The sequence below is a fragment of the Dipodomys ordii genome, unplaced genomic scaffold, assembly GCF_000151885.1.
Source record: "Dipodomys ordii isolate 6190 unplaced genomic scaffold, Dord_2.0 Scaffold83, whole genome shotgun sequence".
NCBI classification, from domain to species: domain Eukaryota; kingdom Metazoa; phylum Chordata; class Mammalia; order Rodentia; family Heteromyidae; genus Dipodomys; species Dipodomys ordii.
The window spans coordinates 6,098,768-6,117,721 of NW_012267299.1; the positions used below are offsets into that span (position 1 = coordinate 6,098,768).

An 18,954-nucleotide genomic window follows, 5' to 3' on the forward strand; every position below is an offset into this window, starting at 1 on the left:
TGAATCACAATCCTCAGATCTCTCAGGCTCCTGAGTAACTAGGATTACAGGCATGAGCCACCAGCACCCATCCCCTAAGCCTTTTTGTTCAAGGCAAGTGCTCTACCACTTGAACCACAGCTCAACTTCCAACTCGTGTGTGTGTGTGTGTGTGTGTGTGTGTGTGTGTGTGTATGATTAATTGGAGAGTTTCATGGACTTTCCTGCCCAGGCTGGCTTCAAACTGTGATCCTCAAAGCTAGGATGACAGGCATGAGCCAACAGTGCTTGGCCTGTAAACTTTCTTGAATGATATATTTTGAGTGTTTATTTGCAAGTTTTTTTTTTCTACAGAAGCATCATTATGGTCTCACTGGACCAACATCCCTAGCTAGTATTTTCACATTATTCTTGGCACTATCCTCCTCACTTCACTAATTTTTCAATCCTTTACTTCCAAGCTTTCTTCATTTCCATCAGAGCTTATTCCAATATGGGCTTCATTTCTCTGTGTCTTCTCTGTGGCACTTCTAGCTCTGGAGCAATGAAGCACAATGGTTAGAGCTGAGGGCTCTGCTTGGAATGTAATTCTGGTCAAGTTATTTTATGTTGGATACTTCATCTTTGAAGTGAGTAAAGTTAGAGCACTTACCTTATAGGGCTGTATTAAGGGTTGATGGCTTAATTCCTAATATCACTTTAAATCATGATGGACACATTTTATGGTCTGTTAATAAATTAATATAAGCTGATACTACTAATAAATATGAATACTAATAGCTGTTTCTTCTCTGACTGTTCATTATCTGCTTTTGACTTTTAGGTTGATTTGGAACATTTTTTTAGTCTTTTTCTTTTTTTAATACTTGGTCATATTTTTTCTGGTGCCTATTTTTTTTATTCACTCCCTACTGTGTTTCTTGTAATGTGTTTGAATAGAGTCTGTGGAGATGCTTTATGTATTATTACTTTTTTTTTCAAGTATGGTTTTAAAGAATCATTCTGAGATTCCCCAAATCATTTTACAACATCCCCTTATTATATGTATGGTATTTATGTGTAAAAACTGTCAATGAGAACCAAGAGGAGCTGGATGTTTTGTTTGGGCGCCTAACTGCTGAAAGGTTATATTCATTTCCTGAGTAGCAGACAGAGCCTTGTTACCCGTGGACTCATAAAAAACCAAGTACCAGTAGGCTTGGTAAGAGTCAGATGAGAATATGTTTAAATGATCCTTCATCTTAAATGAGAAAAGGACAAACCACGTGTGCACCTGTCTGGGGCCTCCCTCCTTTACTGCGCTTGAGCTGACCAAACAGACATGCAGGGAGTCACCAGGTCAGCAAACAGAAAGGAAAGTCATTTGTTACCTGCTGTGAAGACATCGGTTGGAAATGCCTTACAAATAGAGGAAGTCACTTTCTCTATGGAGTTTCTGTACATAGCAAGACAGAGTCCCACATCCCAGAAAGGCCCCAGAGGGAGCAAACTGCAGCCTCAAAGTCATTGCCTTTCTACAGCACATGGTGAAACTTCAGGGCTGTCAGACAAACTGCACAGAGAAAGAGGCACTTGAGAAGGTCATGGAGTTAGAAATGCACCTCCCCCACTTCAATTTCACCTGAGCCACTGGCAGGATACGCAACAAAACCCAGGGGGACCGGAAGGGCAAGAAGACCTTGAGTATGAATTCTCTGCCTAGCAGTTTAAAGAACTGTTTTTCACACATGCTCATAGGTTGTGAGTCCCCCACATCTCCTAGAGTGACAGCAATCAAAATTGATTTGGGGAGTTTCATCCACAAATTAAATTTACTCGTTCCCAATATGAAAGTTCAATGGCTTTGTTTCGCTGCCAGTGAGAGGAACTGAGGGTTTGAGATATGACATATAAAAGACAAAACAAAAAGGCATTTGATCACCAGGCACAATTGATTGATTTAAAACAGTGGATACAGCTGGTGCCAGTGGCTCAACCCTGTTATCCTAGCTACTCAGGAGGCTGAGATCTAAGGTCAAGGTTCGAAGCCTGCCCAGGCAGGGAAGTTGGTGAGACTTTTATTTTAATTAACACCCCCCCCAAAAAAAACACACACATACACACACACAGAGCGAGCCAGAGAAAAAGAGAGAGAAAGAGAGAGAGAGAGACAGACAGACAGACAGAGAGGCAGAGAGATAGAGACAGACAGACAGAGAGAAGATGCAGATGCAATTGAACTCTTTGAGCCACACTGGGCAGGGCTACCTACCTGCATAAGGCCACTTACTTGGTGTGATTTAGGAAGACTTGCACCATCAAAGTTTGCTGTTACTTTTCTGCAGGCATAGATAGAGAGATAGATAGATAGATAGATAGATAGATAGATAGATAGATAGATAGATAGATAGATAGATAGATAGATATGTATGTATATGTATATATGCATATATACACATAAACATATACAGATATATATATACACATACATATATAAGTATTAGTGCTATGTGTACAGTCTAATATAAGCCATTCCTGTCTAAGATTTTTGTTCCGAGAGTTCTTTTACTGAGCATTTTGGGTCTCCAATCTTGGGTTTTCAACCAAGAGAAAGTTCTGCCAGGGTCCAGATTGAGGGCATTCTCTCCTGGTAGTATGTTGCACATCTGTGTAACCCAATACTGTCTGCACCGATAGCAAATGCTGTTTCTATGGGTGGCAGGTTGGAGTCAAGGAGAAGCAAGCGCTTCTGTGAAGAACTACCCTCAGAGAAGATGCTGCTCCATGTGTGGGTCTGGGATCCATCCTCTATGCCTATTGTTCTAGGCCATCTTATTGCCTAATCTATCCTTTACTTAACATTTGCAGATGTTGGACGTGAAGAGCAAAATGAAAATAATCTTTAAAACCAAGCATCTTTATACAGACTCTGTATCCTCTACTAAGAGAGTTAAAACAAAATAATCAAGTCTGGTTTGGCAGCCAGGAAATGGTATGTCGGACAGTTTCCGATGTAGGTGGTCCAAGAGTTTATGCTCTGATAAACACCACTGTACTACTCATATATGTATTTGTATTTAACATGAAAAAATTAATGGGCTTGTATTCCCCTTCACTGTCTGTTGTTAACTGCAGGCTGGTATGCAGATGTTCAAATTCAAATCTAGTCAATTTGGACCCAGAGATGCAAAACATGGGTGTGATTTGGACTGCCTTATTTCCTGTTAGGTGTACCTCATTCCAAGCATTCATGCACACACGTCTGTACAGAAAATTAGTCTTCTTTGGCTTAGGGAAAGATTAATATTGATCATGCCACAAGGCCCCACTGAACAAAGATTTAAAAATTCAAGATCATTTTCAAGGGTTATTCCCAACTTGGCTTTATCCATCATTATTATTTTTTTAAATCAAGTCAGCAATTTCTCTTGAGGGGTCAGAACTATGTCCTATTTATATTCCTTTGGGTCCCATACAGTGTTAAGGCACAATGCATGCTCAATGAACACAATTCCATGAGAAACAACAAGACTTATCTCTTGGAAGTGTGACTTTGGAGCCTGTTACTTGGGTTTGAATCTGTCACTGCATGAGTTTGGACAACTTGTCTCCAAATTCCTTCATTAGAAAAATTAAGGTGGTAATAACAGACCTTGTAGGACTGTTGTTAGTTAATCCATAGTAAGTATATAGAAACAGTGCCTGGTACATACAAAGTGTGAAATGTGTTTGGCATCGCTATTAATGTGATTGTCATTATGGTGACAATAATCAGAACTATGTAGGACTAAAATTTGTCAGCAGCAGTCCTTCACATCAGAGACTGTGGGCAGTGCTATTTGCAAATGGAAGCTATGCTCCAACCATCCGAAAGGACATTTTATGCTAATACTTGAAGTACATATTTACAAGGTAGCCACCTATTGCAAAACTTTATACAGAGGAAAAGTCAAATTCCTCTGAAGGTACCTATGTTTAAAAGGCTACATCCTCCAAGTTAGAATTTATCAGTGGAGTTGTGTAACAGCTAAAGTTGTTCCTTTTTCCTCCCACCTGAATGTTAATACACGCAGTGAAATAAGGCCATTTCTTCCAACAACTATATTTTCCCATTTCACATTTCTTCCTATATCCACTAAGAAGGTGTAGAGACACATTCCTTGGTTCTGAGAGCAAAGATTTAAATAGAGGCTATTTCCCTCCTTTCCCATTTTAGAACAGGGTCCCTTATGTGGGAACCATTTGTCTCAGCAGATCCCAGGAGCTGGTGTCCAGGACTGAGTCACTAGACCCATGAATGTAGGTCACTGAATTGTACTTCCAAGTTTCACAGCTCACGTGGACATTGAGGAAACGAAAGCTTTCAATTTGTTACTCTTTCAACCTTTCTCTGTTTGAAAATTTCAGACTAATAAGTTGAGAAGGAGAGACAAAAAGGAATATTTGAAAAGGGAACGATAAGGCCTAGGCTCCATCTTATTTGAAACAATCAAGATTCCCCAAAATGTAGGAAGTATAAAATTTTTGCCAGAAGATAGCAATGATGGTCCAAATATTTATAAGACAGTTATATTTATAATGTTGTTCATCCAGAGGCTATTATTGTTATTGGCATAGGAAACACAAATAATTGCATTAAGATAAACTTCTCTACTCTGCAATCTTGCATTCCCCTGGCTCCATCTCCACCTCTACCTAGCCATGTCTATGCCCTATGACCCACCTCCTACTTATGTTTGGGGGAAAGCCATGACAAGTCATGACAATTTCCCATCTATGAGAAACTATTTGAAGAGAACAAAGTCAATCTGTAGCCAGGAGAAGAAAAGCAGCTCAAATCGAGTGCTACAGGCCACCATTTAGAGGTCAAGATAAGGAGGGTTTGGTGGGGTGGGGCTGCTGTCACAGTAACAGTTCAGTCAGGGGAATGAACATTATTATTTTGGATGAAATTGTCCTTACAGACTTCTTGGCTCATGGTTATATAACACATTAAAAAAAATAAAATGAAAAGCTCCCAACTGTTTGCATCTAGCCCCAAGCCTTTTCCTGAGCTAACTCTCATTTGACTGTTTCACTTGAGTATCTCAGCCATCTCAAGTCTGAAGTGTTTAGCATGGAACTCAGTTTTCCTCCAAGAAATCTCTCATCTCCATTTCAGGTAATGAAACTTCTTCCTTTCACTGCATAAGGTTAATATTTTAGTCGTTTTTGATGTTTCTCTTCTTCACATGCCAAATCTAATACCAAGGAGAGCTTCAACTTTTCATAAGGTACAGTCTTTAACCACTGGTCACCATCCCCACTGGCCTCATTGAGTCCAAACACCATTGTCTTTGTCCTGGGTTCTTTTGACAGTTTCCTAATTTGGTTCCTGACTTCTTGCTTGCTGTTCTAATCACATAGTAGTCAGCAAATGGTTTCGCATCATTCCAGTCGGGCCACGATTCCTTTCTACATGGATCCTTCAGAGCAAGACTTCTCACAATGACCTACAGTCCTCTCTAGGAGACGACTGTCTGCTCTTTAGTTTCCCTTCTTACCCTCTCTGTCCACTTCACTATCACTGAACCCAAGCTGGGTAGCCCTTGCTCTTTCCTCCATCTCCAAAGTCAGCCACAAATAAGCAGGGAGAGGTCTCTCACACACTTCTGGCATTTGTTCATATTTAATTCAGGTGTTTGTTCATTTCAATTTAAAGTCATCTTCCTGATCATCCTGAAACCACTTGCCTTGTGGGAGGACATGTGACTTGTCCATGAGACATTCCTCCCGTTGGAATCTATGCTCCATGAGAATAGGCATTTTACTTTGTCTTGTTGGCACCAAAACTATCATGTTGCAGGCACACGGGTTGGCTGAATGAGCCATGTAGAATCATTCCAACACATTTCCTTTGGCTCCAATTACATTGAATTGGTCTATAAACCGCTATGAAACAGTTCATCTTCCGTTTTACTTCAGTCACATGTATTGTTTTTTGTTTTTGTCTGTCGTGGAGCCTGAACTCTGGGCCTGGGCGCTGTCCCTGAGCTCTTCAGCTCAAGGCTAGCACTCTACCACTTGAGCCACAGCTCCACTTCCAGCCTTTTCTTCTTATGTGGTGCTGAGGAATCGAACCCAGGGCCTTATGCATGCAAGGCAAGCACTCCACCACTGAGCCATCTTCCCAGCCCTCAGAAACATATTGTACTAAAGTCTTATCAGATAAATGATGTTTTGCCTCTACTTTTTTGTCTTCTGACCATTTAATTCTTGAACCAGCTGCTAATAACTTTTTCAGCAAGGAAACTGGGTTTTCCTTCGTTACTATATGTACTTTAAGATACTGTGACTACAGTGACCTCTGTTAATTTTTATTCCACTGACTTATTAATATTTGAAAGTCGTGAAACATTTATTTACCCCTGAAACTACAGTCTCTACTTTTCAGGTGAAATATCAAATATATAGGGTACTGAAATGCAGAATTCCAGTTCAAGACCCAATTAGGAAAAAATCCTTTTACCTTTGAATTATCTAAGCTTGTCACTTCTTCAATTTTTCCCTTCTGCTATTAAAAAAATGTTTTTTTGGAGTGTTTTTTTTGTTTTGTTTTGTTTTTTGTAGGCTTGAACTCTGTGCCTGGGTACTGTCCCTCAGCTCTTCAGCTTAAGTCAAGCACTCTACCACTTCAGCCACAGCGCCATTTCTAGTTTTCTGGTGGTTTACTGAAAATGAGTTTCACAGACTTTCCTGCCTGGGCTGGCTTTGAACTTCGATCCTCATATCTCAGCCTGAGAAGCTAGGATTACAGGCATGAGCCACCGGCACCCAGCCTGCTATTCAAAATGTTAACATATTCAGTTTTTTTTTTTTTTTGAGAGTATCAGCCCCATTGGAGATAAGAAAACATGCACAAACCAAATCAGTGTGTCTGTTCAAACAGTGGATAAAAACCTGGGCAAGAATGTTGGATAAAATTATGAGGAAGTAATCTTGGTTTCTATCTCTTCTAAAGGCTCATAATCTTAAGATCTCTGTAAACATGGTCAATGAATATGGATTCATTTCCATCAGGGAAAATCTCAAGTCTTTGTTACTAGACGTCACTTTTCTTATTCCCAAGTCTACTTCTTATTCCCCAAAGTCTACTTCATTATACATTGTTCCAGTATTTTAGTGGATCTATATAAATTTATATTTGCCCTTGAGCAATACCAACTTTAGCAAAACTAAGAAGGAAAAAAGAACCAATCTCATACTATTTTGTAGTTTTTATTTTTCTCTTTGCCATTAATTGGATTTTAAATGTCACTATGGACTCGTTTATTTTCATTTCTATCCATTGGCTTAGCCTCTTGACATTTGGATTCTAGTGTGTTAAGACTAGGTGTTAAAAAGAAACTTTCCAAGTATTTTAAGAGAGGAAAGAAAATGATTTATCCATTCCACTTCTGGGTATATATACAAGAATTAAAAGCATGGTCTCAGAGAGGCCTTTCTAGACTCATTGTTCACAGCAGCATTCACAATTATCTGAGAAGCAGCCCAAATGTCCATCATGGATAAATAAAATGTAGTACATATGTACAATGAGACAGAATACAGCTTTGTAAGGAAGGAAATTCTGTCACATGCTTCAGTATGGATGAACTTGGAGATTCCTATTCTAAGTGAAATAAGCCAGGTACAGGAAGACTCTGTATGATTTCACTTATAGGGGATATCTAAAGTAGTTAATTCATAAAACTAGAAAGTAGACTAGTGTTTGCCAGACAGTGGGAGAAGGGATAGTCATTTTAGTTCTGCAAGATGAAAAGGTTAAAGATGTTACAGTAATGTAAATATATGGGACTGAACTGTGTAAATTAAAAATGGGCAGTAAACTTTGTGTATTTTTTCTATACATGTATTTGTACTGGTGTCTCTGTGTGTGTGTGTTTCTTTTTTTTTTTTTGGTTGTTTGTGGGGCTTGAATTCTGGGCCTGGGCACTGTCCCTCAGTTCTTTAGCTCAAGGCTAGCGCTCTACTGGAGCCACAGTGCCACTTCTGGATTTTTCTGTTTATGTGGTGCTGAGGAATCGAACCCAGGGCCTCATGCATGCAAGACAAGCACTCCACCACTGAGCCATCTTCCCAGCTCTGTACACCTTTTTGTTTTCCTATCTTTCATGGAGATGGGGCAGTACAGATACCTAGGTTGTATACATAAAATTTGCTTGAAATAATGCAATTTCTTTTTACACAACAGGCACAAAAGAGCCTCATAAACTTAACATTTATTCATCATGCCAAGTACTTAGCATCCTAAATTATAGCTATTAGTTAGGGATGAATGTGCAAGTGTGCACACTGAAAAGCACTGAACTATTCTGTCTCCTGCTGTATCTTTGTGATTATCATGATTATCTGATTTATGTCTATCTTTTTCTCTCAGTAGACAGCTTCAGGACTGAGTTCTGTCCACTTCTGTGTCTCCAGGGCTTTGGACAATATCTGAGAACATCACTGAAATATTTACTAAATGACTTGTGGGAATGAGAATCGTTTTTTTTTTTTTTTGCCAACGGCCATTTGGGTATTTATAATATCCTTCACAGGCCATATAGAAGTATCATACAGGAAATGGCTTTGGGCAGCTGAGGAGCAGCATGTATGTCTGCCCTACCATATATCAAATGATGTTGCTGCAGGCTCCAACCACCCATGGACTGGATGTTCCCACCCTTGGACTATTCAGTATTAGACACTTAAGAGTTATGGTAACAACCAAGTCATAGTTAGCAAATTCAAGTGTAAAAAGAGATACACCATAAAGGAAGCAGAATCAACTTTCAAAAAACTAATTTTAATCAAAACAAAAAATTGTTGATCATTAACAAGTTTATAAAACAGTGATTTAGTTACATAAATAAATTGATATCAGTGTATCAAATCTTAATTACTTTCAACTTCATGAGCATGTTTACATGAGTGATGAAGTACAACCTTTTTTTTTCTTTTTACCTATTATAATAAATAAAATGGAGCGCATGAAATAGTTCTTCTAAACAAAAATACCTACAAACATACCTCTAGCATGTTCTCTAATGAAGGGAACAAGAGACACTGGACAACTTTTGCACCAAAACATAAAAATTGCTTTAAAAAGCACAAGGTTACAGAACCATCAGCTAAAGTAAAGACACTATACTGTAACCAAAGTTGGTATTTTAATAATATAATGAACAGTTTGGTAGTTAGATCTCCAGTTTGGTTATTTTAAAGCATTAAGACAAGGCAAGATAGAAGGCTGCTTTTGTTTGAGTAATTCTAGAGAAAATAAAAATATATATTAAAAAAAAGGAAAGAAAACTGAAAAGTAGAACAGTCATACCTACACAACTTTCTGTCCTGCACAAAGTCAAAATACCTATGCAGAATAGATATATAATATATATAATGTTATTTGTGCACAAAGGTTAGCTTATTATTAGCTCACTGCAAAGGCGTAATGTATCATATGTCAATTGTTTTGGAAAACGTTTTGTGTTTTGTGTCAAAAGGATATTTCTTTTAAGTTTCCTAGGCTAAGAGGCACGAACCCCAGTTCCAACATACTGTATATTCTTAATGCTAAGGCTTGCTGCTCTGGCTGTGTACTTTGTTGTCCCTCTTTATTCTAGTGCCTGTTGAAAGCATGTGTGGTGTAGTGGTTGTTGTTGGTGTGTGTGTGTCTGTGTGTATACATATATATATGTATACAGAGCTGTATAAATATATATACATATATAATTCCTCCCAATAGAGCTCAGTCCAACCATGCAATCCAGAAGATGGCTCTGCATAGATGCCAGCATGAAGTTCACTGCCTGAGCCAACCCTGAAGCAAGGCGCACTTTTAGTCCTTCTGATAGGTTTTCTCTCAGTTTTTTTTTTTGTTTTGTTTAAAACCAAGCTACTGCAGCTTCAAGTATTTTGCATTACATAGAATATTTTTATAAATTAGTTAATGTTATATTTTCAATATTCAGACATATACTATAATATATATACAGTACAATAAATGCTCTCATTCTTTTTTTTAATTTTTTTGGATAAATCCCTGAGAATGTATGTTGACAGTCGCTAAGTTTCCACATGCACAAGCATCGTGTGCCATGCTTCTGGACGAACAGCACTGCAAAGCCACGTGGGTCAGCCTTTTCACTACTAGTATTTCATTTTGTTGGTTTGTTTAAATATGCTGAAAATGTAAAGATGAGTTACAAAGGAGTAAAGCTGAATCCATTCGAGGTACTTATCACAGGATGGAGGTGTTTTGTTTGGTTTTTAAAGCCATTTCAATTTTTTTGAGGCTGTGAACGTATACAGAAAACAGGAGAGCTATGTGGACTTTTGCCACTTGACAACATATACTCAGTGTAAACCAAACCTTTTAAACCTCTCTCACATACAAAACCAGTTAAAAAAATAAAAAAAAATAAAAGAAAGAAAAAGGGAAAACTTAAAACACACAAACTTTCACAACATGACAATTTAGTCTGCAAACGCAATAGAACTATACACATATAATACCGGTGTGGCTCTGTTCTTTAAGTTAAAAAGGGTACAAAGGCAGGCTCAAGTAAAAACAAACCATCCCTTCCCTCCCCACCCCCTTCCCCATTCATACAAGTTCTATCAACCAAACCTCTCCCGAACCAACATCATCAGTTTCTTTTTGCCTTTGTAGATTTGTTTCAGGTTGTCAATAAACTGTGTAAACTGAATGTGTCCGTCATGCGCCATTAGGAAGGTCTCTCGGGCCTTGCTGAGGAATTCTATAAACTCACTATAGTGCCGAGGACTGATGTGTGTGAGTCGTGAGTGCGTTGTGTTGATGTAGGCTCCAATGGTGGCATCCAAGAGCTGCCTCAAGGGGGCTTTGTCCAGGGACATGAGCTTACCAGAGTTCCTCCTTCCATGAAGTCCCACCATGCCAGGAGTGGTCAGAGTACATCTGCGCAAAATGTCTGACAGTACCGTTGCACACTTGACACTCTTGACCACTAGAGGTATTATAGCTGCAAGTTCATTCTTACCAAGGGAGTGGCTAAGTGCACAGGCCCACAAAACATCATTAATGGCAGGGTGTGTGTCCTGATTGTAGCTCAGGTTGAGATGGGTCATGGCGAGGGTGGCCAGCTTGTAGGCCCTCATGGGGTATCCGCGGTGCTCCATGTACCGTGCTATTGTAAAGAGCTGTGTGTAGCTCATGCCTGTGGTAGCAGCATCGAGGACAATTTGGTATGCCGTCTCAAAAGCTATGTGATCCTTTTCACAGAGGGTAAGCGCAGAGAGGGCACAGTTCTGTGGGTCCTTCATGGCACACTGCAATGCGAGCGTCCGGGCACTGCTGGCCAGCTTTTCCTGCTGGTGGCAGTCAAGATGGAGGCGAACGATGGTGCTATTGGACATCACGGTAGTTGCAACAATACTTGTGGCCTCGGTGGGAGTGAAGAGTGTAAACCAGCTCTGCATGATGCTGTCCAGAGCATAAACACCTGCAAGGAACAGCAGTCTTATTACTGAAGAAGAGGCTAGCTGCAAGCCTTGTTTCTGTTTTTATAATCAATGTTTAGGTTGTTAACTATCACAGGACACAAGCTAAGTCAGAAACCCTGAAAGGAATATGCTTGAGAGCAGTCTCAGAATAAAGTTATTACGGATTGAATAGTGGGTGAAATGCCTGAAAGGAACATGAACTTCCCATAATAGAGCAGCAATCCTCTTGGTAGCTGGTATTGGTACTGTGCTGCCTGCCTGCCATTAAAGGAGGTGGCTTCTTGCTAATGCATGCTGGTTAAAGAGAGTCTCCATGTTACCCACTACAGATGTTGAAGAAGAAGTGCAATCATCAGGCAAACAGGAATTTTACATATGAGGTGTGTGCCTGTATGTAAGCTTAAAGAGCACACATACAAGAACTTAATATATATAGAGAGAGGCAAGAAAATTTCACACAAAATCAAGAGAAAGAGTCAATGAAAGCGGCCCTAGTCATATGACTCAGATGTTGGAAATGGTCAGCAAAGTCCTTAACTATGGTAAGGACAAAGAACTTGTATGCCTTACCCTATAGGACAACTCTGAAAGTGAAGGTGTTAAGGTTCAAAGAGAAATCAGGTGTTTATCTTGGGTGATAGCTTAAGCTCATATCACTTTTACATTATTTCAGCAATATGACTTTAATAAACTAAACATAATTTTCATATTGAAACTAAATTTCCTCTTCAGATGAATTTTTAAAAAAAGATTAAATTTACAGAAACTGCTGTTTTAGTATCTAGACTCTGAGACTGGCAGTGTCTTCTCAGAAAGAGGAATACATCCTTTTCTGATGCAAACAGGAAAAAAGAGAGAAACAATTTAACCAACATCAGTTTAAATAACCACCACTGTGTCTGTGTTGCATTCTTACTGGGAATATGCAGTTCCTTAGTCCTGATCTATTGCTGAGGAAGAGAAGCAGGAGGCTGAAAGGTCTCACCAACTGTAACCAATGGGTAGCCTGAGGATTTTTGATTATAGCTAACTACAATTTATCACACTCTTGAAAGCCCACTGAAACCACACTTGGAGACTAGCCTTTCTCTGAATACTCAGATAATGAAAAAACTCAATAGTAACAAGATAACTTTACAGAAACTGAGTCAAACATGCTTATTTATTACATTTTAACAATCTGGAACACCACTTCCTGAGTTTGGAAGCTGAACAATGCAAGTGTGTATAAGGGGCTGGGATGGTGAGAGAGAGCCCTGCCAGGTGCTTCAAGGGGAGAAGCCAAGAGAGCAGTTTTCAGACCTATAAATGACAGGTTACATCCTATCATGAGTTACCTACCAACTTCAGTAGCACATGTCACAAGCCACCTGACCATCTCCCGTCGTCGCCAATTTAAGGTTGACAGTGTCATTCGCATAACCTGTATACAGATGAGAAAATGTTTTAGAGGATTATTTCTAAGTCAATGGAAAAAAATCCACCACATTTATTCTATGGTATAAACTACGAAGCAGAGTCTCTATATTACCAGAAAGATGATGAGCACTTTATTTAGAACAAAAATCTATGCATGTATTTAAGTTTGTTCATGGTTCCAGCCTGCCTTGCCCTCATCTAGGAAGGCAAGGGGCCCATATTCTACTTCTGGTGGAACCTCTAACCAGATGAGGCATCCTCAACACATTTCCCAATGTCCTTTCTCCTCTGAAAATCCAGAGGCCTACAATGGAGCATTAAATACAGCCGTTTCTCCCCAGTTTTATTTAGCATTCCAGGGTTCAATTTTGAGGTTCCTAATGAATTCACTCAAAGAACTTACAAAGTAGAAAGAAATATTTAAAATAATAATTTTTAGTTATTTCTTCATCTCTGGCTGTTCCTTCCAGGTGATATTAAAGTTCGCCTGACGCTTACAGAAAGAAATTATCTGATTTTGTTTTTCACTTTCTAATAAGAAGTCTTTAAATAAGCATATCTTTTTTTTCTAGGTCCTCCACTCTTTATGATTAAAAAATCTAGGGATATAACAATCCTAGGGTCTTAGGAAGGCCCTTTCTTAGGTCCTTAAAAAAATGAGACAGGAAAAAAGCTTTCACTAAACTGCTATTTATGCAGAATTCCAAGCAGAAAGCTCACATTGACATTTCTTGCTGGTAAAGCAATCTTTCAGATGGGGCAAACAATAACATAAATAAACCAAATAATAAGAAATTATATTTAAAAAGAAATTTCTAAATTGCCATTGTGTAACTTACAAACAACATTCTATACTCTGTTCAATACTACATGTTATTCTCCTAATATATATTGGTAAGGATACTTTCCTATGGTCCAATTCTTTAAGCTTTAGTAACTCATCAGTGCAAGGAAGAGTCTAAAAGTAGATTAAAACTAGAGTAAACTAAAATCTATACTATTGAACATCTGTTATGGGGCTTGAACTCAGAGAGCTGTCCCTGAGTGCTTTGTGCTCAAGGCTAGTGCTCTACTACTTGAGCCATAGCTCCACTTCTGGTTTTCTGATGGTTAATTGGAGATAAGAGTCTCACAGACTTTCCTGACTGGACTGGTTTTGAACCGCAATCCTCAGATCTCAGCCTCCTGATTAGCTAGGATTACAGGTGTGAGCCACTATCACCAGGCTAATGAGGGTATTCTATTTGCTGTATTTTAGGGAATTAAAAAATGTCTAACAATTTCTACCACTTTATTTTATAAAAGGAAAATCAAATGTTAATAGAGATTTAGTGGAAAAACTAGAAACAAACTTTTTAGTTCCTGGTTTACACACTAATGTGCAGAAACTATTAGGAAAATATATATCTACCTGCTTGATGAACCCAAAATGTCCTGCTGATCCTGAAACTAGATCCTGGCTCAATCTACCAATCTTTACCTAATTTTCTCAGGGTTATAAAAATCTAGGAGTGCTCAATGGAAACATGAATAAAAGTTAATCCTCGCAAGTGAATCTTTATTCTTTCTGAGCTTTACTCATGTCTCTCATAGCAATAATTCTCTATTATGAGCAGAAAGTGAGATGCAAAGGTTATAATTCACAGATGAGTTTTTAAATTGAGAAACCCAGATAAGGCTTCTGCATACACAGATCCTGTACTTCAGGCAACAGTCTGGCTCAGATTAGAAACGGTCAAAGCTCTGTTTAAAGTAGTTTCCTTTTGAAGATTAACAGATTTTTGGCTCTGAAGAGTCATTTACCTGCACTAAAAAGTTTTAAAACAAAGTAAACACAATCCTAAAAGGTGCTGTTAATTATTGGTGTTTAGTGCCCCAGGAAAGACACCTGTCTTGTACCTGCAGGCCCAGTTCCAGAGATACTTTCAAAAGAGTGATGTCTGGCAAACTGTCCATGAGAGTTGCTATTTTAAATGCATCTTGGGCAAGCTTGAAGATGTGTGATGAGGAGTGAATGTTTTTCTGGATGGATTCTAATACTGTTTCCAGCCTCCGAACATCGCCTGTAATGGACAAGGGAAAACCAAACCAAATCAAGTCAAGCGAGAATGAAGGAAAACAAACAACAAACCATAGAACTCACACACAAACACAAAGAGAAGATAAAAAGAGAACATAAAGCACAAGTTAATTTACCTGACATGTTCACAGATGACACAGATGTCGTAACTGTTTCCTAGTTACTGAAATGTCTATGAATCTTGTTTTCACAGAAAGACCACTGAGACACACCCTCAAAGACTACAACATATTCATATGATCCAGACTCAACAGAAGATAGAAAACAGCTCTCCTAGTTTCTCTTTGTGCATTTTGGTGTTATGTTAAGGAGAACAACAACAACAACAATACGACAACAACAACACTAACCAAATCTTTTCATCTATTTCTAAATCTCAACCGTTTGCCATTTTTTGGGCATGGAAACTAAACTGAATTCGCCTGACAGTAACTTTAATGACACAAGTAAATGAGGAAAATGCTAGACTCAAAAGTTTTGCCTCATGAATAAAATATGAAACTAACATCTAAAGCAAAGGTTCCCATATACCTTATCTAACACTAAACTAGTACTGAAACATGTGTTAAAAAAGAAAACACTAAAAAGCAACAAACAACAATATAAAAACCATGACCCTTTGGGGGGAAGTAGTGAACAGAATTATGAGGACTCAGGACAGTACTGTACCTTTGGCTGCAGTTAGCATGGTAGATGCCAGCTCACACTGCTGGGATTCAATGTGGCTGAGAGTGAACCAACGAGGATATCGATTAGGAACAACTGATGCAATGTGGTGTGGGCGAGTGAGGTCCCCTGTTGGAGCAGTAGATTCCAATACTAGTAACCTGTAATGAGAAGACAAAGAAGATGGCCTTTAGTCATTACTTGTCCATTACTCTGGCCATAATAATTAGCCAGCAGAAATCAGAGGAATGGGTAGTTGTTGAAGGAAACCATTGAGACTCCTGGTTTAGGAAAAGCTGGCACAGCTATTCTTTGCTGTTTGGATGCCAAGTCACCATATTAAGTGCTTGCTGCTCAAACCTAAGAGATTTGGGGGTTGTGGGATTTGAACTCAGAGCCTTTGCACTGTCCCTGAGCTCTTCTGCTCAAGGCTAGCACTCTACAGCTTTATGCCACCAGCTCTAGTTCTGGCTTTCTGGTGACATTAATTGGAGATAAGAGTCCCATGAACTTTGGCTGGCTTTGAACCATGATCCACAGATTTCAGTCTCCTGAGTAGCTAGGATTATAGGCATGAGCCTCCGGTGCCTAAGAGATGTTTTAATTTAGCATCATTCAGTAAACTGAAATATTCAAGGAAATTAAAACATGTCACACTGAAGAATTTTGAAACACAAGTTTTGATGATCATCTACTATCAAGAAATCATATTAAAAAATAAGAATCAACAAAAACTCATAGTAAAATGCAGACTTAATACTGAGATTACAACAGTCAGATACCAGAAGATGAAAAAACTTAATTTATTAATCATAAAATAAGAGGTAAAGTAAAACAAAAATGACCTATTTTTCACACATATTATTTCCTTCAGAATTATTTCCTTTGACTTCAGAAATCTGAAGTTATAATTTGTTCTATAAATATATCAGAGAAGATAAATGCAACTGAACTAACTTATCTATCCTGTGACAGTTTTCCAAATTTAGTGCATTTCTGATTTGAATCTATTTTTGATCAAGAATATGTTGATAAAAAATTCTTAAAAAAGAAATGCATACTTAGTAATCTCTTATGAATATCGAGTATTAAAAAGATCAGTAGAGTAGGTACAACTGAAATAGTTTCTTAATGATAATCAAATACTGGCCTTCACTCAAGTCCACCACCATTAGGGACTATTGAGTAAGATACTGGGATCAAGAATTATAGTACAGTCAGGGAGTGATGCCAGCTTCCAGACATCACTCACCTTTTCTCATTCTTTTCTCTAGGTCAAAGATATGTTAGCATTAGAAAGGGTGGCAGGTAGGCGATTCAGAAATAAGAATTCTGGAAAGGTTGCTATTTAGATTAAAAGGAAAAAAAACTCTATTCCTGAAGCAGTTATTATAGGCAGATCTCGCTAAAGATGTTTTAGAGAAAATTGGCAAACAGCTTAGGGAAGATGAAAAAGTACGTGTTGAAGATGCTCTTCCTCAGCATCCACCTTCCAGAAGGACTAAGAAGCAACCAAACTTTCTTTTCCTTCCTTTTTCTCTGCTGCTTTGAAATGCTCTGGCAGGCCTTTGGCTGGGCATGTAGAAGAGAAAGGTGGAAACAATTTTCTCATACCCTGATATTATTACCCATGAAGGAACTGCCAGGGAAACAAGAAGAGAATAGAAATGAGCTGCCAAGAATTCTTTAGAACAGCAAACTTTTCTTCCTGGCAGATATTGTTATATAAGCCAGAATCACACAGAAAATGAATGCTATTTTACCCTTAAACTTTATCTGATACTAATTCACCCTTAAATTTTTGTAGTGGTAGTAGTAGCAGCATCTGGTAGCACATAACATTAACATCCTTCCTTTTAAGACAAGAGTAGAGTTCTTAGGATTAGAATAAATATAGAGCTGAGCATCTGTCTCCATAAGACAATTTCTATTTCAGGATTCCAAAAATGGAAATAGGAATCTACTATAAAAATGTTCATTAAAATACAAACCAATGGGTATAAAGAGATTAGATAGGAGGCTTTTGATATTTTTCATACTTTAAAAATAGACAAGCGCATACTTTATAAGGTTTCTCAAATACACTACATTGGACCCTTGGTACCTATGGGTGCATGGTTCCAAGGAGACCAACTACTATTGAGAAAAAACTGCATTCACAGGATGCATTAGAGTTCAGTGCTCAGCACAATGCTTGTTTTGTTGCCAAACTTCCACAAAGATAAGATGCCTCTCAACAAATCTAAATTTTTTACTTTATTAACTAAACATATTACTTTTTACTTCCATTTGGCCACTATATGTTTTTGGAGAGGATTATGTTTACAAAGCTAAGGGAAGGGAACCAGCATATCACACAACTTAAACATAAAATGGATAATAGTGTAAGACTGAGAACATATCCATAATCACCTGAGCTGAATAATGTGCATGTGATAATCTATTTACTTTGTTTCTGAAGTTTCTTTTGATTTTAAAAATGTATTACTATTATTATTATTATTATTAGTCATAGGGTTTGAATTCTGGGCCTGGGTGCTGTCCCTGAGCTCTTCAGCTCAAGGAAAGCACTCTACCACTTTAGCCACAGTACCACTTTTGGTTTTTCTGTGGCTAATTAGAAATGAGAGTCTCACAAACTTTCCTGCCGAGGCTAGCTTTGAACCATGATCCTCAGATCTCAGCCTCCTGAGTAGCTAGGATTATAGGCATGAGCCACTGGCACCTCGTTAAAAATTTATTATTCTTTGACCATGATTAGACAAAACTTCAAGAAGTCCATCAATATGATAGACTATTACAAAGTTCATGTTGCTGAGCAAAGCATTTTAAAGGAGGTAATCCTTAAAACTCACACTCAAGTATATGGACACAAACACAAACACACACATACTCGCCTCACTGCTGCACAAATATGAGACAGCTGTAAGCTCAATACTTTAAGAACACTGCTCTCAATACTTTATGAACATAGTAACTTTGGCAGCATTGGTAAATTTTTAAGCAAGAATCTGTTTTTGAATCTTGTGATGATCGTGATCATAGATTGATAGACTGATACAACCTTTTTCTCATGGGACCAAACTACTTCAACATATTCAAACTTTAGGGAATTGTTTAGTTAACTTATAATGGTGTCTAATCTTTACTTTCCATGAGAAACAGACTGTTTCATTAATTTTTTTAAAAAAGATAAACAGAAAGGGCTGAGTTTTTAAAGGTAGATGTTCTCTCAAAAGTCCTTTCAGTTTAAGAAGATAAAAAAATCTTAAGCTCATTGAAAACTATTCAATGTGAATAAATAGGCGATTAAAAACAAATGT

At 38.2% G+C, this 18,954-nt stretch overlaps 1 protein-coding gene across 1 annotated transcript in view; it reads right to left on the minus strand.

Annotated features, from left to right (window-relative positions):
• Positions 1-8,805: 8,805 nt before the first annotated feature.
• Positions 8,806-18,954, minus strand: part of Zswim6 (zinc finger, SWIM-type containing 6) — a 189,492-nt gene continuing 179,343 nt past the window's right edge. Inside the window, exons 9-12 of the mRNA XM_013025302.1 lie at positions 15,635-15,792; positions 14,785-14,948; positions 12,808-12,889; positions 8,806-11,465 (exon numbers count right to left, since the gene is read on the minus strand). Coding sequence (XP_012880756.1) covers positions 10,603-11,465; positions 12,808-12,889; positions 14,785-14,948; positions 15,635-15,792 — 1,267 coding nt within the window. The 3' untranslated portion in view covers positions 8,806-10,602. The remainder of the gene's footprint in view (positions 11,466-12,807; positions 12,890-14,784; positions 14,949-15,634; positions 15,793-18,954) is intronic.